We start from the raw sequence: 22,334 nt of genomic DNA on the forward strand, positions 1-22,334 counted from the left end.
AAAAAAAAAAAAAAAAAAAATCAACACAGGCTGGGCACAGTGGCTCATGTCTGTAATCCCAGCACTTTGGGAGGCCGAGGTGAGCAGATCACTTGAGGTCAGGAGTTTGAGACCAGCCTGGCCAACATGGTGAAACCCCATCTCTACTAAAAATACAAAAATTAGCCAGGCATGGTGGTGGACACCTGTAATCCCAGCTACTCGGGAGGCTGAGGCAGGAGAATCACTTGAACCTGGGAGGCGGAGGTTGCAGTGAGCGGAGATCGCACCACTGCACTCCAGCCTGGGCGACGGAATGAGACTCCGTTTGTTTTTTTTTTAAAGTCAACACAAACATTGAAAAGCAACTTCAGTGCACAAATAACCTCAAAATCACTAGCGAATGACCCATTTTTTCCTGAGAAGAAGTTCCATTTGTACATGACTTAAAGTGCCTTCTACCAAGAAAATTACTGAAGACTGTTGGGTCATATAACATTCCTACACTTTGGATACAGAGTATTTAGTTTTATACAAAGAAGAAAAAAAAGAAAAAAAGAAAAAAAAAATACAAAATTAAGACAACAAGAAACCTAGGATGTCCAAACATTTACTTCATTTATTTTACTGCATTTATGCAGTGAAAATTGAAAGATACACCAAATTAAAGATAAAACCCTGTGACAGATAACGGTGTATAATAACATGAATATTTATTTACACTTGGTAGAGAAAGCAAAGCTAACTAGCTCTAAACTAGAGTGAAAGTCATTTTGAAATGGGTAAGGGGGTACGTAAGGGGAATGATTGAGTCACATGTAAAAGCCTTTGTATGCCCAGTGCTAGTGTTTTTCTGAAATCCAGTGAGAATCACGAGGTACCAGAAATAATCAAATATTAATAAATATTAATACACTACTGGGATAGACATATCTCAGTGTACTAGCATTCACTAAGCTGTAAAATCTTTGACAGCAGGAATATTAAATTATTTATTTAATATTTTTTATCTGTCTCCTCTTTTACCTCTCTCTACCCCCAAAATTCTCCTTGGGTTATCCAGACATTTTTACTAAGAGGCTTATTTATATGTAAGAGAGATTTCCAGTAGACATAACAAAACACAAGAAATTACCTGTTCTGTTTATTCTTGCTCATGTAGGATAAAGGTCCTGAGACCTCTCAGAATCTTAAGAGGTTGGAGAGTTGTTTGGAATGCTGGGTTCTGGTCTTTTCTCTGCTTCCAACTAGCTATGGAATCTTGTGTATTCTTTCAGTCTTACATCGCTCATCTGTTATCTAAAGATGGACTAAATTATTCCTTCCTTCTATGGTATTCTGGGGCTCTCATCAAATAGAAATAACATATTTGAAAGTGCTTTGTAATGTTGTGATACTCAGGATTATACTCCACAGGGGAAAAAAAAAAATCCTAAGGCAGCACCGACAAAGGTATTCAACGTAGCTAGTGGTCTTTTACAGCATTACTTTGCCCATATTCATTTTGAAGACCTGAAATGAAGTTGAACTATAAATTGCTCTAAAATTCATGAAGCAGGGTGAAAAGGTCTTTGCTTTGTTTTACATTTAGATCCAGCTGTCTATTTTCTGCTTATACTAGTGATTTTCATGGCAAAAGAAAAGTTCCCTTCTGCAGTCTCCAGTGTCTTCTGACCTCACAGAAATGTCTTCATGCTTTTACCTAGCAGGACCACCAGAGGCTCTGTCACACTTGCAGTCCCTGGCCCAACACCGAAATCCTGCTGGAATCTGTGCTCCGGGGGCTGTGCCGGGTAGAGAGGGCAGTGGGAGGTAAGAGCTCTTCACCCTTCACCACCTTCTCCACCCAGCATGGCCGGCACACTTTGGTCTACGGCACATCTCCAAGTATAGAGTGGGTTTGAATGCTGTTATGTCTCACTGTGGGGATGGGAAGGAATACTCTGATTTGGACTATTTGGGGGTACATGTGAGTGGATTTTATTATCAGAGTAGGAGCTGTTTCAAGTTAACATGTCTTTTATGTTGCTTTTAAGACAACTTTTATGCCGCTTTTATCCATTCTTTTATCCACAGAAATACAAATTTCTAATTATAGTGTATTTTTTCTATTTTTAAAATTGTGATAAAGCATATATAACATAAAATTTGCCATCTTAAGTATACAGTTCAGTGGCATTAAGTACATTCACACTGTTGCACAGCCATCACCATCATCCACTTCCAGAACTTTTTTCATCTTCCTGAACTGAAACTCTATACCTGTTAAATAATAACTCCGCATGCCCCGTCTTCTTTCAGCCCCTGGTAACCAGCATTTTCCTTTGTCTCTATGAATTTGACTATTTTAGATACCTCATATAAGTAGAATCATAGTATTTGTCCTTTTGTGTCAATCATATTGTATTTTTGTCTAAAAAAGGAAAACTTTCAGATTTATGTGAAATGTAACGTAATTTACATTGGATTTATTGTTAGTAATGTCTCTTTAATTGTGCTATACTAGGGAAGTACATTATAGTCTTTCCCTCTAAGAATATGAAGAGGAAATTTTACCTTCAACAAACAAGCAAACTTAGTTATGTTTTTGTGATTTTATGCTATTTTCATATTCTATTTTGAGATCTATTTGTCTTAGCTTGGAGATGGTTTTGTTAAATGTCCATAATTTAGAGATGGCATAATGAAAAAATAACCAAGAATTTGGTTGGGAATGGGAGGAGCCTAGAAGAATGAGAAATTGGCTTTGATTTTATAGTGTATGGTGGGCTGTTGGTAGCTGGACGTCACCACAGGCTTTGGATTCAGAAGACCTGTTTTGGAGTTCTAGTTCTGCTACTGCCTAGCACTGTGATCTTGATGAAGATACTCTTCCTCCCTGGGCTTCAGTTTTCTATCTACAAATTGCTCGTGATGGGGCTGGAATATTTTGAAGTTCGTTCTAACTTTAGCAGTCTTAAGAATTAAGGTTACAGTGCCAGAAAATAGGGTTAAATATTTGTTTCTGATCTGTTTACCAAAAAAAAACTTGATGGCTTAAAGTAAATAAAAATTCAACAGTACAGTATAAATTTAAAATGAGGCAAAAGAAGAAAGATAATGACAGCAGAATATATGACTTAATTTTTATTTTAATCTTACAGCTGTTTTATATAAGAACTTTTCATGAATACAGTCAAAATGTCCATGAGATAAAAATAAGCTAATTATGAAGGAAAAGTACAAATGCACTTTTTCTCTAGCTCTAACATGTAAGGTTTGGGAACAATCGTTGGGCCTAACAGTTAAGCTAGGGTAAGGGTGAATGCCTCTTCTGGAAGCCTATCAAGAGCATCGAAGTGAAGTCCTCTTACCTTTAATCACGGGAGAGCCCAATCTGGACCAAAAGTTTGAGAAAATTATTTTGACTTTGTTCTAAGGTAATAGGTGAATGGGTGTTCAAGGGCCCCTGTTGCATTTCATGTAGACTTGCCAGAAGAGTTTTAGCTTGAAAACATCATAAGATGAATATAGGCAGATCCCAACCTCAGTAAAAAACAGCTATATAATGTTGCTTTAAGTGCTACTATCTTATCCTCTATCCTCCAAGATGAATGCTTTACATAAAGTTTGTACAAGGTGGCTTGTGTGAGTTTGTTTATAAACCAGTTAAAAGTTGGGATATCCACCAGCTATCCCAAACGAAGGGGACTAAATACAACCCTGTTTTAGTCTGCTAGCGACTTGTCTTCTGACGGAAGACCTGTCCCACTGGCTCTGCTTCTGTACTAGTACTATAAGGCAGGTTCTGTGTGAACATTAATAACCAAGGATCCTGAGTTAGACTTATAGTTGGGTCGATAACCAATTTGTACCTAGATTGAAAGACCAAGGAAAAGTTAATAAAATAAGCAACAATCTAGTACTATGTGAGGGAAAGTAGGGCTGTCCTATATGGAGATGGAATAAATGGGATAAATTATGTTTGGGACCTGAATAGATAAGAGCATAGCTGTATAGTGAGGGTTCTTAACCTGGGGCTTCAGAGCTCCATGAGTCTACAGAGAGACTATTGGATACGCTAGTTTTCTTTGTAATTCTCTGAATTTAGTTTTATGTGTTTAAAAATATGATGAAAAGAGGTACATGGTTTCATCAGACTGCTGGAAGGATCCATGATACAAAACAGATTCAGAACTCCTGTATGTTGAGTTAAAGTGAACAGGTTAGTAATGGTTGCAGCATGATACCCAGAGTAGTTCCTGAACAGCTCTTGAATATGAGAAGTCTTTCCTAGGTTTTTTGTTTTGTTTTTTTGAGATGGAATCTCACTCTGTCGCCCAGGCTGGAAGTGCAGTGGCATGATCTTGGCTCACTGCAACCTCTGCCTCCTGGGTTCAGGTGATTCTCCTGCCTCAGCCTCCTGAATAGCTGGGATTACAGGCATGCGCCACAACGCCTGGCTAATTTTTGTATTTTTAGTAGAGACGGGGTTTTGCCCTGTTGGCCAGGCTGGTCTCGAACCCCTGACCTCAGGTGATCCATCTGCCTTGGCATCCCAAAGTGCTAGGGTTACAGGTGTGAGCTACTGTGCCCGGCCAGGTTTGTTCTTTGGCTTGTATTTTCATCAGCAGTAGCCAGAGTAGTTTCTTGGATAATTCTCCCAAGCTGCTTTCTTTTTAGGGAATCAGAAAGACTATTAAATGAATTTAACTATTAAATGAATTAATTTAGCTACAAATTTATTTTTGTGTATTTCAAGCTCATATGGCTCTCTAGTATTAATATTGCTAGTAGCAGCCTAAGTGTGAGTGGGTGTTTCTGGCAAGGAGCAATTTCCATTTTAATTGACATTTTCTTCTATGTACTAAATTTTGGATGCCAAGAGCTTTCTTCACTGGTAGTTGTAAATGCTAAATCTATATACCTAACTTCATCACCTTCTGTCAAGATAAATGCAAACTGCATTTCCCCTCAAAGGAGTTCAAAGGAAAACTTGTTGGCATGTTTGGGGAGATGTTGTTTTCATCCACCATCACATGGACCCAGCTGCAAAGATTTTCAGTGCCTAAAACAAGCTCACCTGTCTTGGTTCTTCTGAAACATGTAGCAGTTGAAATGAAAGTTTAGAATTGTTCACTTGTTCCAAATTCTATGACAGAGAAGCGGCAGCAGCACAATCATTAATACTCTAAATAAGAGTATTTGATGTCCTCTAAGTTTATTCAGAAAGTATCTTCTGTAGCTAAGAAACATTTGTAGAGATAAAGGTCTGTTTGATAGGGGCAGAGGGATAATTTTTGCTTAATAAAGATGATCGTTTTGGGATGTGTGCCTTAGAAACTAACAAACTCGCATCTTCTATCCAGTGATCCAGATCTCTGAGCTAAGGCACATAGAGGTCTGTTAGTAAAAAGGGAATGGCAGGTTTATTTAGGTTTGGTTAATACTAGCTTTTTACAGACTATAGGAAGCCTTGCTATTTTGCTTGGAATAGTTTGTTGCAGTAGTTTATTCTAAAAACCAGATGTTGAATTTAATATATGGCAGATTTTATATAGGATTTATTTCTGTGATCCTAAACACAAGCAGTTTTCTTTTTTCTTTTTTTTTTGAGACAGATTCTAACTCTGCCCAGGTTGGAGTGCAGTGGCGTGACCTTGGCTCACTGCAACCTTTACCTCCTGGGTTCAAGCAATTCTCTTGCCTCAGCCTCCTGAGTAGCTGGGATTACAGGCGTCCGCCACCATGCCCAGCTAATTTTTGTATTTTTGGTAGGGACAGGGTTTCACTGTGTTGGCCAGACTGGTCTCAAACTCCTGATCTCGTGATCCGCCCACCTCGGCCTCCCAATGTGCTGGGATTACAAGCGTGAGCCACTGCGCCCGGCCTGCACAAGCAGTTTTTACGTGTCTTCCCTTCAGTTATGTTCGTGCTCCTCAGAATAACCCTGTGAAGTAGGCAGGGAAGTCATCTTCATTTTATAGTTGAAAGACTCAAGACTCAGAAATAAAGTATTCACATTTTTGTATTAAGTTGGAAAACCAGTACTGGAACCTAGGGCGTCTTCTAACTACTGGCCTGTGCTCTTTAAGCTGCACTAGCTATCCCACTTTGAAAAGAATGTATGAAACACAGTTGCAGTCATGTATACTTCATCTCCAAAGAATGGATTCATTCTTCATGTCATAGTATATTGACTATAATTTTCTGTTTTTAATTACCCAGATTCCAAGCCTGTTTATAGAACTTATACCTGAGGAATGGTGAGGATTAGAAGAGGCCACAGTCCTTGAGGTTTTCTTTGATGATAATATCTGTAACTGCATCAAACACAAATTTGACATTCTGTGTATCTGTAGCACAGGTCATGTGACTGTAGATTTCTTTGACATCTTTTCGCATATTGAGGTCAAGGAACTGGCTCTTGATGTAATTCCCCGCATCATCATAGGAGTTGTTACCTGGTTTTCCAGAAAATAGTGAAAAGTAGAATAAATGAACCCTTGTTAGTTGCTGACTCACTTTAGGTGATTGACTTGATCCTTAAAATGTGGACAATAGCAGTTGGGGTCTGTTTTGGAGGGAAGGTTCTCGATTGCACTCCAATGTTTCTCACTTCAGTTGAAAAGAAATTGAGGAGAGGTGTCTCTCCACCTTTGGTTTTCAGTAGGTATCATATGAAGTCAGTGGCTCTCCTGCATCTAATCCCTGCTGTATTCCAGAGAATCTGAATTTAAACCCTGTAACTGTGCCCAAGGTTTTCCCTTAAGTTCCTTTATGTCACCTTAGCCTAAAAAATGAGACAATTGCCAGTCACTACTAAAAGACATTATTATTATTTCCAGCCCCTGACACTTACCATCATACTCTGGAAAACAAATGCTGAGATGGACTTTCTTGATTTTTTCCTCAAAGAGATCTTTCTTGTTGAGAAAGAGGACAATGGAAGTAGCCGCAAAGAACTTGTGGTTACATATGCTGTTGAACAGATGCAAAGACTCATGCATACGATTCTAGTAAGAGGAAACACCATTGGAAATATCAGATTTGGCTTACGAATAGCTACCTACTTCCTGCTCTTGTTCCCCTTGGAGAGACCAGTGCTCCAAATGTAAAAAGCAAGACAGAGAACAGCTTATCTCTCTTTAATGTACCAGAGTAAAGCAAGAGAGATGTGGGTTCATTCTAGTTCCCTGTCTTTTTAATAGCTGTGTGACTTGTGGAAAATTATTGAGCTTTTTCTGAGTCTGTTTTCCTGTCTTATAGGGTTATAATGAAAGCTAAATGAGATTGTGTATGTATTGTGTCCATGATAGTGGCTGGCATATAGGTCTATAATAAGTGTTATGCAGATCTTTAGCAGCCAGGGTGCAACTGAGAACTTGACATTTTGTAAGTAGTGCTGATAATGGGTTGAAACAGGCCCAAGTTAGCATGTGCCCATATGCATCTCCAGGATGATTTTGATAGGCTTCTTTCATGGGGTCCCAGATCTCAGTTTGGGCTACTTTGGTCCTGTTGCCACATGGTGAGGGTTGGAGAATTTCCCAGTGCCATACCACAAGCATTTCTGCTTTCTCATTTCCTCCTCTGATTGCTACTTAGAGAGCGAGAAGTCGTGCTGTATATCTGCAGAGGCTGCCCATTGCCCCAGCCTGGCCTGCTTTTAGGGAGCAGGTCTTTAGGATTTTGAAGTATGCTGTCAGTTGACTTGAGTTCAGTCTACTTATCTAATAAAACAAGAACAATCTCATTTGTGGCTTTCCCCCCCATAATACTCCTGTACAACCCTTTAAGGTCTTACAGACTTGGTTTATAGACTTTAAGGTTAAAGATGGAAAGTCTCATATACTTTAATCTTTAGGGTTAAAGATGGGAAGTGAATAGCTCTGTAAGCCATTTTGGTTAGATGATATTCAGAGTGCCCTAATGTGAAGTTAAAACTACCAAGGGGAAGGGAAGAGAACAAGCTGTGGCAAGGGATAGGAGTATCCCTTTCATCAGCAAGCTGTGGACCTCCATTTGTAAGCAGATGTTTGGGTGAAATTAACGTTTTTCACGCCTCTAACCTTTCTCAATTCAGAGAAGGTAACTGGCTGGGCTCTAACACTTGTGTTGTAGAACTCCTGTCCTACAGAATTCTACAGGCTAAAGAGAACCACTGTTGGGTAGTCTTCCAGCTGCCAATTTAATATGGCATGAGAGCTGGTCTGCCAGTCTCTCCTTACTCCTATGGACAGTACATTTTTAGCCTTCTAAGTGGGGTTACTAGTTCAACCCCTCTATTATGTTGTAATGAAGATTCATATATGCTATTTTCTCTGTTCTGTCATTTTCATCTCCTTCCTTAGGCAACTTGGGAGAGTACTAAGTGTAACTCCTTTGCTTTTCCTAGTTGATGGTCCCTTATCTCTTTACATTCAATTCCTCTTACGAGCTTTGTGATGTCCAAGTGATACTTCGACGTCTAATTTGAGACCAAGTTCACTCTCAGTAAATTTGGAGCTCTAAAATGCTAACCTAGAACCTGCAAAAGAAGTTGTTTTTCTAGAATTATTTGCATGAGACATTGATTGGTCTGCTAGACTGAAATTACCTAAGTTGGGCAGTAGAGTGACACAAGACTTACAGAAAGGCTCATGGGGAGAACTTGTTCTACCAAAGCTGCTTGGTGCAAGGGCCACTCACCACTTCGTCATCTTCCACCAGCACCATATCATAGGCACTGAGGGCTGCACAGAAAATGATGCAGGTGACTCCCTCAAAGCAGTGGATCCACTTCTTTCTCTCTGATCTCTGCCCTCCCACATCAAACATCCTGAGGGAAGAAGCAGCTATTTTCATAGGTATGCCCAGCATCTGACCCATAGGCCTTTGATGTTCACCCCATGAAGTGGGAGAGGAAAAGGGGGAGAAGCAGAACAGTAATTTAGATTAGGCTTCACCAAAGGCCAAGAAGCCTGCCTGTGCCCCTTTTCGGGATTTCACACGTGTATCCGAGGTGCCCCAGGGAACCATGCACTTACCTGAAATTCAAGTCTTTGACGGAAAACTTGGTTTCAATGATGCCCGTGGTTTTGACTCTGGATCGGAGCACATCTTGCTCACTAGGGAGGTACTCAGGGTCTGTGATTCGTTCTAATTGGTTCAGGTAGCTAGAGAAAAGTGATTAGCATCAGTGACAAGTTTTCCACAGATAAGGCTAAGAGATGTAAAAGGTATCTTACCCAAAGTCACACAGCTAATTTGGTGGTAGAAAGCAGGACTAGAAGCCATACTGTTAAATTTAGGATTCTTTCCTTTAAACCTTCATAAGTCATTAACTAGAGGAAATGGGGGCTGGACTGAGGAACAAGCCCACTTGTGGCTGGGGTTCCAGCACATTTAAATCAAGTTAGGTAAGTTTTCCTTGGGTTTCCCCTGACTGCAAGCTTTTGTAGATTTTGGAATGAGATTTAGTGGTTTCAGTGGGTGCTAAAAGTTCCATCAAGAGGCAGTAAATTGAAAGAGACTTTAGAGACATGAACCAATGCAACACATGGACTTTGTTTATATCCTGAATCAAACTGGGGAGGAAACATTTGAGATAACTGGGGAAATTTGAAGACCGACTTGGTGATATTTGATGCTATTAAAGAATTTTTAACTATTTGGGTGTGATTATATTCTTTTTATAAAAAGGGTCAATATTTTAGAGATTCATAATGACATTTTTAGCATGAAATGATACCTGGAATTTGCTTCACAATAATCCAGTAGGGAATGGAGGTAAAATGAAATAAGATTGGCCACGAGTTGGTAACTGTTGAGGGGTAATTCGTTATATTATTTCTACTTTCGTATATGTTTGAAAGTTACCATAAAAAAGAAAAAGTTAGTTTTTTAAAAGAAAGGGCAGGAGGAAGGCAGATATGACCTGAGATGACTGAGAGGAGGAGGGAAGCACAAGTAACACAAGTGCCTGCTGTATGCCAGGCATTTTCATGTGCAGATTCTCGTTTAAACTCCTAAGCCATCAAGTTTCATATCCCCATTTTACAGATGGAGAAACTCAGGAGAGTTAAAGACTTGGCTAGGGTCAAGAGAAATTGTGGTGTATTATGAAAAATATTCAGCTTTGTAGTCAAGCAGCCCAATATAAATGCAGTCTCTGCCATTTATCTACATGACCTTGGGCAGTTGATTAACTTCTCTGAACTTCAGTTTTTCGTGTGTAAAATGAGGCTAATTAGAAAGGTACCATCTACCTTAAAGTCTTATTGTGTAGATGGGTAAAAGGCCTTGAGATGATATACACAGTACACCTAGCAGTGGCTGGGATTTGAGTGCTCCAGGAACAGTAAGTGATAGCATTATTACAAGATTAGGAGACAGATGGTTAGGTTAAATAAACTCAGGTTTGACTTCGAAGCCCATGCTTTTCTATGATCCCATACTGTCTGAGGTAGGATTGATAAATTATGTCCCTTATCTTTTTGGAAGCAGCTTTGCAATGATGGTACTAATTCCTGACCACCTTCCTTTGGTTTGCCCTCGTAATTTGTGTCCCCTACCTTGGCATCCTGACATAAGATGCTCCAGGTGTAGGAGACTCATTTCTGCTTAGTGGCCTAAGTAGACCCTAGATTACCAGATAGAAAATTCTGCCCTGAAAGAGCCATCATGAATCACATTACTCCTGGGAGAGTGTATGACAGAACTGCAGGGCTATCTTAGGGTTCTGGAAGGAGAGGCTCAGTGTATACCTCAGGAGAACAGGGCTGAGGGCTATGAGGCAGAGCACCTCTTGAATTTTGCATCTTCAGCCTTGTAGGCTGTAGTGAGCCAGTGTAAAGCAATATAAAATAGTGACAACTATGGCAGACCTCCACATAGCATTAAATTCAAAACATTGCTGAAGCCTAACAAAACAGATCCACAGGCTGAATTCAGTCTGGGTCTCCAGCTTTCAATGCCTGAAATTTTGGGTTGGGTGAGATTTCTCCCAACCACAGAGAAGACTGGCTAGAAGATTGCTTAAGCATCAACCCACCCTCTCCCCAGTCAAGAGTCTTACTAAGATGCAGAGTCATTGAGCTGGTATTCTGCAGCTCTCTCGAAGCAGGCTTGCACCCCGCCATCCTTCCACAACCTCCTAATGACCTCCACGAGCTCCGGAGGCATGGTTCCCTCCTCAATGGAGTCAGCCAGGTTGTTGAGCTGTCGCCCATCGTCCTGTAATGCAGAAACCTGGTTAAGAACTTCACAGGAGTAATAGCTTTCCAAGAGGCTTCTGGGAAGACTGCTGAATGGAGCATTTTACATTACTACAAAGACCTAAGATGGAAGCAATCTCCAGTGAAGATTCTATGTAAGAAAACTACTGATTGGGCCGGGCGCGGTGGCTCAAGCCTGTAACTGTAATCCCAGCACTTTGGGAGGCCGAGATGGGCGGATCACGAGGTCAGGAGATCGAGAACCATCCTGGCCTAATACGGTGAAACCCCCGTCTCTACTAAACAATACAAAAAACTAGCCGGGCGACGAGGCGGGGCGCCTGTAGTCCTCGCTACTCGGAAAGGCTGAGACAGGAGAATGGCGTGAACCCCGGGAGGCGGAGCTTTGCAGTGAGCTGAGAGCTGGCCACGCACTCCAGCCTGGGCCGGCAGAGCAAGACTCCCGTCTCAAAAAAAAAAAAAAAAAAGAAAACTACTGATTAATTTTTGAGTATGCTCCCCAGATGCAGAGGGTGGCACTGTACCCAGCTCTGGGATGTGTCTAAAGCAGGGCAGGGGTCCCAGGTATTTCCTCTCTGGAGTTTCTGGCTTCCATCCTTAGTCTGAAAGTTTACCGCCACAAAACGTGGGTCCTCTGCTGCAGAGAGACTGGGAATGTAAAGGCCAGATTGACCATGAAATAGACAAGATAGAAGACAGGGACCCATCACCTTTGTTCTTCAGCGATTTAAAGCTAGAAAAAGGCCAATACTAGAAGTAGGGATTTCACTTACAAAAGTTCCATGGCCAGGAACCCAAGGGTAGCAATTTAAACGTAAAATAAAGTAAAAAAGCAGAGGAAGCTGTGAGCAACTTTATTTTGTAAATATTTCTTATAAAGTAGGGCTTGAGGCCAGGCACGGTGGCTCACGCCTGTAATCCCAACACCTTGGGAGTTTGAGGCCAGAGGATTGCTTAAGGCCAGGAGTTTGACAAAAAAAAAAAAAAAAAAAAAAAACAGCTGGGCATGGTGGTGCACACCTGTGGTCCCACCTACTGGGGCTGAGGTGTGAGAATCACTTAAGCCTGGGAGGGTGAGATTGCAATGAGCTATGATCACACCACTGCATTTCAGCTTGGGCAAGAGAGCAAGACCCTGTCCCAGTAAAGATAAGGGTGGAGGTTGCTTACTTCTCCAGGACTGCATTAAGAGATTTGAAACTCAGCAGGTGGGATTTTAGTTACTATTTTTCTTACCCATCTTTCCATATAGTTTGTATGTTTCTTCTAGCCTTTCTGCTTCCACCCTTAACCACATAATAGTAACCACATACCGCACAGCTTGATTCAGCATAGTCGATGCCCAGTGTGGTCATGGCCCGGATGATAGCCAGGATGGACTGCAGCACATTTCCATAGATGATAGCCTTGAACTCCAGGCATTCTTCTGGTGAATAGCCATCCTGGTGAATGATCCTGCAAGGGGCAGACACTCTTTGTCTTTAGTTGGACCTGAGTAACCAGACCTAAGGGATTAGGAATTTTGGGGTATTTAAAGGGTCATAAGAATCCTATCTCTCTGTTGCTACTGCTTTCTCAAAGTGGAGGGTGGGGGCAAGAGGTACAGATGAGGGGCATTGGAATCAGATCCTTTATACCTGGGCTGCTTGAGGCTAAAGAGCCTTTCACTTTGAATACCTCCACTGGCTGACTTCTTCACCCTATCCCAGTGCTTTGGGGCTTTGTTGCTACTCACTTCATCTGTTTGACGATGGTGCTCTTTCCTGACTCCCCAGCACCTGGAAGGAAAAATGCTTATGCTTTCGATTTCCACCAGTTCTCCCCAGCCTTCCAGGAGATGGCTTGGGAGAAGTCAGAGCCACTGCTTGCTTGGGGGTCTTGTTAGAGGAGAACACATAGGGATGACTGCTGCCCTCAATTTCTGGCAGGCTTGAGCTTAGGCCATTCAACCTGGATTTAGAGCAGTTTCTTAACTTCAGTACTATTTAGTTTGGGCTGTCTCATGCATGGTAGGATGTTCAGCAGCATTCCTGGCCTCTACCCACTAGAGGCCAATAGCACCCCACTTCCCTAGTTGTGACAAACAAAAGTGTCTCCAGACATTTCCAGATGACCACTGGGAGTCAAAATCTCCCTGTTGAAAACCACTAACAGATTCAGGGGGAGTCCTTTAACATTTCTCCTCTGTGCCTATTTTTGACTCAGGAGAGTGATCTTGGGGTAGGATTGGAGAGAGCTGGATCATTTCACCAAAATACTATATTTTCATCACCTTGCCGGTTCCCTTTTTTTTTGAGACAGGGTCTCAGGTTTGTAGCTCAGGCTGGAGTGTCATGGTATGATCTCGGCTTACTGCAACCTCGACTTCCCGGGCTCAAGTGATCGTCCCACCTCAGTCTCCTGAGTAGTTGGGATTCCAGGCGTGCGACATCATGCCCGGCTACATTTTTTTTTTTTTTTTTCTTTTTGAGACAGTCTTGCTCTGTCTCCCAGGCTGGAGTGCAGTGGTGCTATCTTGGCTCACTGCAACCTCTGCCTCCCAGGTTTTAAGCAATTCTTCTGCCTCAGCCTCCTGCGTAGCTGGGACTCTACAGGTGCATGCCACCGTGCCTGACTAATTTTTGTATTTTTAGTAGAAACAGGGTTTCACTACGTTAGCCAGGCTGGTCTCAAACTCCTGACCTCAGGTGATCCACCTGTCTTGGCCTCCCAAAGTGCTGGGATTACAGGCGTGCACCACTGCATTCAGCCTTTTTTTTTTTTTTTTTTTTTTTGTAGAGACAGGGTTTCACCATGTTGCTCAGCCTGATGTTGGATGGGACTAAGTGGGTTTCCTTTATTGACTAAAGTGTCCTAATGTCCTCAGTCACACTCTGCTCTCCCCATCAAAAACTTATACCTTCAATACTGAGTTTATACTACCCTAATGCCTCGACCTCCTCCCACCCTAATGCCTCGACCTCCTCCCATTTCACTTGTGCTTGTTCCCTCTAAGCAGCTTATCCTGAATCTAGAAGAAATCTGCTTAGGCTTAAAAGATCTCTCAGTGGCCCCGCCATCTCTGTTTCCCCCTGCGTAACCTCCTGGGCTCCTTAGAGTCTGGGTCCAGCTTACAGAGATACGCTCCTTTAGTGTGTCCTTACTACTGTGCCACAGATCAGCTGGGGGAAAAGAAGGCACCTTAGCCTAGTGCGTCAATTCCCAGATCCCTTATGAGGGCTTGGAAACCCAGCTCAGGCATCCAATCTTCTGCTATGTAGACCCCACCTGCTCCACCTACCCTACTTCTGTGGTACCAGTGGTTTCTTTTCCTAAGCCACATGTCTCAAATGTTCTTGTCTTGGTTTTATTTACAGCCATGATCAATTTCCCTGACAAATTGAGGTGCTTTTATTTTCTCAACACAGACCAGTGACCTGCTTAGGAGCTCATCAAGTTGATGAACCTTCCATCTGGCAGGGGCTTTGAAGGTGGCTATTGAATAGAGAGCCAGGAAGGGACTGCTATACATAGACACCATTCCTCCTCACTCAGGGCCCCCCTACTTCCAGAATTTTTACTGCAAACAAGAAGAAACCACTATACTTGGCAAAAACCAGTGGGACTATCTCTGGGACTGTTGGCACTGACTGTATGTTGGGACTTGTGAGCCTGTTGGTGAGGGAAGGTCCTGTTCTCTTCTGATTTCTTGGCTTAGGGTTCTCTGACTGCAGATTGGGTACAATGTGCAAGTCCAGGGTCCTTGAAGCCTAAAGGATATGTTAGGTTTGGTTAGATTTGGAAATGGGAGGGTTCATGGTGGCCCTTGCACTATTCCTCACTCAAGAGTAGAAAAATTCCGGAATAGCCTTGGCATTCTGGATCCCCTTGGGGTGGCTCTTTAAGCCCCATATTAACTCAGGTCTAGATCTCCTGATCACCTAGCCTGAGACTGTGTAGAGGACAGGAAAAATGACCTGTCACCCCTCCTTCCCATGGGGTGAGGTAGAACCCACTGACCCTTCAGGAAAGCAGGAATGACCCCTGCCTTCTCTGGCTGATCTTCCAATCTCACTCACCCAGCAGTAGCAGCTTGACAGTCTTGGCTTCCTTATCAGCATCTTCCTGCAGCTTCTTTTCTAGCTCCTTAGACCTCTTGGCCAGTTCTTTGTCCTCAGCACTGGCTCCACTTCCCATCTTTGCCGTCTTGTCACCTTTTTCAGGCCCCTAAACCTTTCTCGTAAAGTTTCCTGTACGTGAGACGGAAGAGAAGGAAAAGAGTTGGAATTGAGTATCCCAACGTGGCTCCCCTAAAAGCTGGTCTGTACGAGGCCAGGTAAGAGAGCAGGCTGTAGGGTCTTGTACTCTGCCTACATTGACTGAGACTCCCTACTCCAACTGGAGACCTACTTCTTAGTCTGGGGATTGTAGCCTTTATATCTAGCAATGTGATAGGTCAAGCCAATTAAGAGCTTTGTCAATATGGCAAGGGGTAAAGACTCAAATGTTTATGTAACTAGGGAAATGATCTGCTGGGTTCTGGCAGGATAGGATGCACAACCACTTCCATCCTTTAAGGGGCTCATCCCCTGAAAGTCTCTTGCTTCCTTGGATTTATTTGCATCATAGAGCTAGAGATTACGGGCACATAGGTAGGAAGCATTCCTTATGTTGAGTCTCCAGATTATGAGGTCTTGGTTTCAAGGGCTTCGGGGTATCAAAGCATACTCGTTTACCATAGGCTGGTCCTGGCAAGGAAATTTGTTTTGGGTGGTGCCCTTCCTTGGGAAGATTAGGAATGTTTCAGCTCCCACAGTGGCTGCTGCTCCAGGAAGCTACTAGCATTGCTCCTTTGTACTGGCCCCTCTCTTTGTACTTCTGTTATTGGCACTTATCATTTCATATTGTATGTTGTTTTACTAATCTTTTCCCTCACTGCATTTCTCCCCCTGGAGCTCAACAGACCAAATCTGACTCATCTTTGAACCTCTCAGAACCTGTAGTTTATTCGTGGATCAAAAGGTTTGGTGAATGAATAAATGTAGAAAAAGGGTGTATGGTGAAGAGAATGGGGTTGCTTCCCTTCGGCCCACTAAAGCCAGCTGAGTCCCAGCTTCACTTCATAAGTGAACTTTGCTGGTATTCAGTGTGGGGTTTGTGCTGCCTCATACAACAAACTCTGCTTCTTTGGGAAATTGGACTCCAGACTCTGGCTTCTCAAAGGTTGGGGCAGCTCTCTCTCCCTCTGGCTCTCATCCCAGCTGCCCTTTCGTGGGGGAAGAATGAGGGTGTGGTCTTGTAACTGCCTCACAGACATTTAGGACTCCACAGGTTGTACTCCTCTATGCCAATTATTTCAGTTGACTTAAATGAGTCTTGCTGGTGGAGCCTCCTCAGGTGGAGATGTTTTAGAATTTTGCTGCCCAAAATGCGGATCAAGAGCCAGCAACATCAGGTCACCCAGAAGCTCATTAGACATGCAGAAAGAATCTCAGGCTTTAACCCAGAACTCCTGATTCACAATCCGCATTTTAACAAGATCTCAGGTGACTCTAAAGACATTAAAGATTGGGAAGCACTGCCCTAGGGAACTGTTTTCCCCTAAACTTACCTAATCCTAAGAATCAGCTGGGTTGCTGGTTTCTGTGTGTCCTCAAGTCTTAGGTGCCACTGACTAGAAGATCACCCTGCTTTCTGAGATGTTAAAATAGTGTACATGTTTTTAAAGGGTATGTTAGAATCAAACTCCAGAGCCAGAGAAAATATTTTAAGCTAATACAGGTAGTTATTACGTCTGTGAAGTTTGAAAAACCCTGGCCTGAAACAGTTCTCAACTTTTAGTGTACAGTGGCATTTACCTGGAGTGCTTTTTAAAAAATGCTGATTAAATTGGTCTGGAGTGCAGTCCAGGCACAAGAATTTAAAAACATCCCCAGCTGATTCTAGTGTACAGCCAAGGTGGAGAACTGAGCTCGAAGGATGTAATTTGCGCTTTCATTTTAGAGCTGGACTTGTGCAGCAGTGGCCAGTTGGGACTGGCATGGTCAGGAGTAGAATCTAGGTCTCCCCGCCTATCAGGTACCCTGAGCCATAGCTAATTATCTTCCTCCTTCACACCACCTTTCAGCGACTGTCGGGGCTGATGGAGAAATAGGCAGCTGCTGAGGGGCTTTCCATGGTAGCATGTTTTCCCATCAAATTGGCAAGTGGTTATTGACCTAAGGGAAAACAGGAGAGTCTCTTTGAAATTGTGACTATCTTGGAATCTTCATTATAAGGTTTCAGTAATTATACCCCACTGCTAGATGTGCTGTAGCCTACTCACAATACTGGTAACTCACACTGAGGCCAGAGCTATGCTGAAGGCTACACTGTTCAAGAGGCTGCCTGGAACTATTAATAATTATTATGTTATAGTTATTATAATAACTGCTGAACAATGTAAGTGGCTCATAACAGTTAATTCCCACAATAACTGCTATCGTCCCCAATTTACAGACTAGATTAACAGAGACTTGAGAGTTAAGTAACTCGTTTAAAGTTGGCTGGGCACAATGGCTCATGCCTGTAATCCCAGCACTTTGGGAGGCTGAGGTGGGCGGATCACCTGAGGTCAGGAGTTCCTAGCCAACATGGTGAAACCCTGTATCTACTAAAAATACAAAAAGTAGGCTGGGAGTGGTGGCTCATGCCTGTAATCCCAACACTTTGGGAGGCCGAAACGGGCAGATCATCTGAGGTCAGGAGTTCGAGACAGCCTGGTCAACATGGTGAAACCCTATCTCTACTTAAAAAAAAAAATACAAAAATTAGCCGGGCATGGTGGCAGGCACCTGTAATCCCAGCTACTTGGGAGGCTGAGGCAGGAGAATCACTTGAACCCAGGAGGCGCTGCACTCCAGCCTGGGTGACAGCAAGATTCTGTCTGAAAAAAAAAAAAAAAAGCCCAGCATGGTGGCATACATCCAGCTACTTGGGAGATAGAGGCACGAGAATCGCTTGAACCCGGGAGGCAGAGGTTGCACTGAGCCGAGATTGCGCCACTGCACTCCAGCCTGGGCGACAGAGTGAGACTCTGTCTCAAAAACAAAAAAAACAAAGTTATATGGCCTAGTAAACAGACAACCAGTGATCTTTCTTTCTATTACTCCCACATAAGTAGCCAGAGAGAGAAAGCATGGGCAAATGCATGAACTCGATAACAGCAGCCCTTGTTAAAGGAACCACTAACTTGTTTCACACATAGGGAAAGCGGGCTCGTTCCTTTTTCTACTACTACCTCTGCAAACTTCTGTGCTGCTTCTGCTTTGTTCCCTGACCTACTGGGTGGAAGTTCCCCATTCTCACTGGAAAGCTGAGAGAGGGAACTGCTAGCCCTCGCCTGGCCTGAGAGCACAGATCCATTACTGTGCATACATCATCCTGATGCCCGTGACCTCCTGCCTCTGCCTCTGTTGTCAACTCTGTGCCTTTGCTGTAGCTGTTCCATTTTATGATCACATTTAGGGACAGTTTCCTGATGAAGTAAGTAAGGTATGTAGTGCTATTTCCATTTTGGAGGTGAGTGAACTGAAGTACAGAAAAGTGATCCTCACATTAATAAGCAAGGTAGTATCAGAAGCCAAGCCAGAGCTCAGTTGTTTTGATTCACAGCCCTTTATAACCGTATCATTTTGGATGAAAAGTAAATCACTGTTTCTCAGTGATTTGGGCATGTTTCCTGAGTTAAGAGATCTGTCTGACATCCATGGTAAGCCTTGTCTTAAGTGAACTGTGGGTAAAGACTTGTCCCAGATGGAGTGGGAGGACATGAAGGATGAGGAACTACCTTCAGGACCTTCTAGTGCATAGGCAGAGGTGGGGAAATTCACAGAAAACAAATTAGTGAAAGGGATACTGCAGTAGTGCTGGGAAATTCAGAGCTGTTTAAGACCTAGCATTCACCCCTGGTAGGAAAGGCAATTAAACACACAGCTGACTGTCAGATTGACAAATTCTAGGGCAGAAGAAAGAAAAGGGTGATCGTGAAATGAATAGACTTTCCACAGAGAAGCAGAACAACAGTGGAAATGGGAGATTAGTGTTTTGGGGAAAGGAAAGAGCATGAAAAAAGAGGTAGAGGTACAAGGTACAAGGTGTGCTCAGAGAAGACTTGGACTTTGATGTGACTGGACTGGAGTGAAAGGTACATGGAGTGGAGGGCTGGGAGGTGAAGATAAGGACAAGAAAGGGAAATTGGAGCCAGTTAGTGAAGCGCCTTCAATGGCAAGGGGTTTGGCTAAAATCCACTGGGGTCTTTTTTTTTTTTTTTTTGAGACGGAGTCTTGCTCTGTCACCCAGGCTGGAGTGCAGTGGCCGGATCTCAGCTCACTGCAAGCTCCGCCTCCCGGGTTCACGCCATTCTCCTGCCTCAGCCTCCTGAGTAGCTGGGACTACAGGCGCCGCCACCTCGCTCGGCTAGTTTTTTGTATTTTAGTAGAGACAGGGTTTCATTGTGTTGGCCAGGATGGTCTCGATCTCCTGACCTCGTGATCCGCCCGTCTCGGCCTCCCAAAGTGCTGGGATTACAGGCTTGAGCCACTGCCCCTGGCCCACTGGGGTCTTATAAACAAGTACAGATGGAAACAGCTGCATGGTGCTATAAACACAATGCTGGGTGACTGAGGTGGGGGGTAGAGGGAGCTGGCTGCTGGGAGAAGCTGAGAAAGCAGAGCTGCACAGCTTATTTCTAGAAGGGCCTAGGCATAAGTTATGGTTTGGGAAATTGCCCTGGCCAAGGACCTTTTTGGAGATGCAGATATTCTCTTCCAAGTTTAGTATCTGTGAAGATTGTTCTGGCCTAGCTAGGGAGGCTGACATCACAGTGAGCTGAAGTCCAGAAGCAAAGAAAAGCAGTTCTTCAGAGAAACAGGAGTGCACCATAGTTAGGGAGCTGGGATTCCAGGAGGGTCAGTTAAGGAGCCATATGGGGAACAGGCTAGGAGGGGAAGAAGCTGTGTTTGGAGCTAGGGAAGATCCCAGAGGCTCAAAAGCAATGTTAAGGCCTCAGTGTGAAAAAAGCCCAGGCCATAGGATGACTCACACCTTTATTTCCCAAGCTCTATTCTGCATAGACAATGAAACCTCACTGAGATTCTTGCTGGTATTGAGTGGGTGGAGGGACTGATGCTTAACTGTAATCAGGGCCGACTTCCTAGCAGCGACAATACACCAGATGACCTGGAAATAGGGGAGGGTTATAGAGTGAGGGGTGTGTTGCAGATGGGACTAGGGGACTAGCATAAAGGGACTAATGAACTGGTTTGCCTGGGCTGGGTGGAGGGCAAGGATTGCCACCTATCGGCTGCTGAGGTAGGTAGGTCTGCATTAAGCAGGATGCTCAAGAGGCCTGGCCCAATGCAAGATACTATCTTTAAAACTATGTCAACATTTGCATCTTATCAGAAGATACATGACATTCTATGTAGTTACATGGTACTTGATTTTTGAGATTCATTTTATTCATTCTTGAGAGTCCATCAGCCTCAAAATCCCTAAGGGCCCCAAGACCAATTCAGTGGGCCATAAATGTAAACAGACTAGTTTAAGTCTGGGGTTAAGACCCAGGGAAGTCTGGGTTGGGGGGACTGTGGAGTCAATTATGGATTTTTACAGATTTTTGTTGATTTCTAGTCCCTTGATTATAAAAGTTATGGGTATGTATGATAATTTTCAAAATGCAAATAAATATAACCCATAATTCCATCACTACAGATAATCATTGGTAAACGTGTTGGTGTGTTTCTTTTCTACCCAGGTATATCTTGGACCATTCTGTATATAGTATTTTGCATCCATTCTTTTACCTGACTTTATATTGTAAACATTTCCACATCATTAAACATTTCTCCAAGAACAATTTTTAATGGCTATATTTCATGGTATGAATCTTACATAAACATTCCCCTACTGTTGGGCCTTTAAAGTGTCTAACTTTCCTATGCAATACACATTGTGGTGCTGAGCAACTTTTTGCATACGTATTTTCTGGCAGCTCTTTTAGAAAACTCCAGAAAATTGATTACTGGGTCAAATAATAAGAACTTTTGCGAAACTTTTGATTATATATTCCCAGATGGCTTTCAGAGAGATTATATCAGTGTTCAAGGCCACCAGTAATGTGTGTGCACATGTACGTGTATGTGTGTCTCCCATCTCACTATACCCTTGCCACCTGCATTAGTGTTTGTTTTTTTGTTTTTTAGTCTTTGCTATTTTGATAGGTAAACCTGGTTATCTCTGTTCTCTTTTTAGTTTTATGGATTCTGTGTGAGGTGAAGAGGCCAAGTTTTTTTAAGTTTGTTCAGGGAACAGTAGACAGGGATCAATGCAAGTGGCACCAGATGCAGGTGGAGCACAGGGTTCAAGGTCCAGAATCCAGCGTGGGGAGAGAAGAGGCAGGCAGAGTCTGGGAAGGAACTTTGCTGTGGGGGTGGTGAGAACTGGGAGGAGCCAGACAAACAGCATTAGAACAACTGGGTTTGGGGAGCAAAGGCCTCCCACAAGAGGGAAAATAGGGAAGAGATTAATTCCTGCTAATGCATTTAATTATATTCAGTGAAGTCTCAGGGACTTCCCTCCACAAGTTCCCTTTAGGTCGGATTTTCTACCTCTTGGCAGTGGGGATGCTTGTTGGATAGGATGTCTGCAGACCCCAGAATGGCTGTAAGTGAATCAACCTGTGAGTGTCAATAGAGAACCAAGGCCAAGGCTAAAGCAATGGTAATACATGAATATTGAGTACTAACTACAGGCCAGGCACAGTTCTAAGCAGTTAACTTATATTAACTCATTCATCTTAACCACCATATAAACCAGGTACTCTTACACTCATTTTACGGAAGAAACAGAAGCACAGAGAAGTTAGGTAACTTGCCCAGTATCAGTCAGGAAGTAGGTGAAATCTGGATTTGAACGCAGACATTCTGGCTAGAGTTAAAGCTCTTAACCACCAAATACAGAAATGTGGGAAGGGGAGCCAGAATTGCAGGGCACAGCCTCCTACCTATGCCGGCCGGAAGAAAACAGACGACCAGGTGAGATTGCAGGGGCAGGACTTCTGCTTAAAATGAATCCTGGGACGATAACAACAGCTACCTTTCACTGGGCCCTGACTTCGTGCCAGGCACTGTGTAAAGA

At 43.1% G+C, this 22,334-nt stretch overlaps 1 protein-coding gene across 3 annotated transcripts; it reads right to left on the bottom strand.

The window, feature by feature from the left end:
• Nucleotides 1-5,686: 5,686 nt before the first annotated feature.
• On the bottom strand, nucleotides 5,687-22,292 carry GNAT2 (G protein subunit alpha transducin 2). 3 transcript variants are annotated; one of them, XM_017858781.1, is made up of 9 exons: nucleotides 22,201-22,292; nucleotides 15,236-15,406; nucleotides 12,913-12,955; nucleotides 12,491-12,632; nucleotides 11,018-11,175; nucleotides 8,988-9,116; nucleotides 8,650-8,779; nucleotides 6,821-6,974; nucleotides 5,687-6,422 (listed from the first exon to the last, which is right to left on the bottom strand). In XM_017858781.1, exons 2-9 carry the CDS (start codon nucleotides 15,351-15,353, stop codon nucleotides 6,232-6,234), a joined length of 1,065 nt encoding a protein of 354 aa, XP_017714270.1. In that variant the 5' UTR covers nucleotides 15,354-15,406; nucleotides 22,201-22,292; the 3' UTR covers nucleotides 5,687-6,231. The 3 variants fall into 3 exon arrangements, with proteins under 3 accessions (XP_017714270.1, XP_017714269.1, XP_017714268.1); XM_017858780.1 differs by lacking the exon at nucleotides 22,201-22,292 and adding an exon at nucleotides 17,277-17,760; XM_017858779.1 differs by having other exon boundaries at nucleotides 6,145-6,422; nucleotides 15,236-17,374; nucleotides 22,201-22,287.
• Nucleotides 22,293-22,334: the final 42 nt, after the last annotated feature.

This window comes from Rhinopithecus bieti, unplaced genomic scaffold (genome assembly GCF_001698545.2).
Source record: "Rhinopithecus bieti isolate Rb0 unplaced genomic scaffold, ASM169854v2 scaffold_48884, whole genome shotgun sequence".
In the NCBI taxonomy this organism is placed as follows: Eukaryota; Metazoa; Chordata; class Mammalia; order Primates; family Cercopithecidae; genus Rhinopithecus; species Rhinopithecus bieti.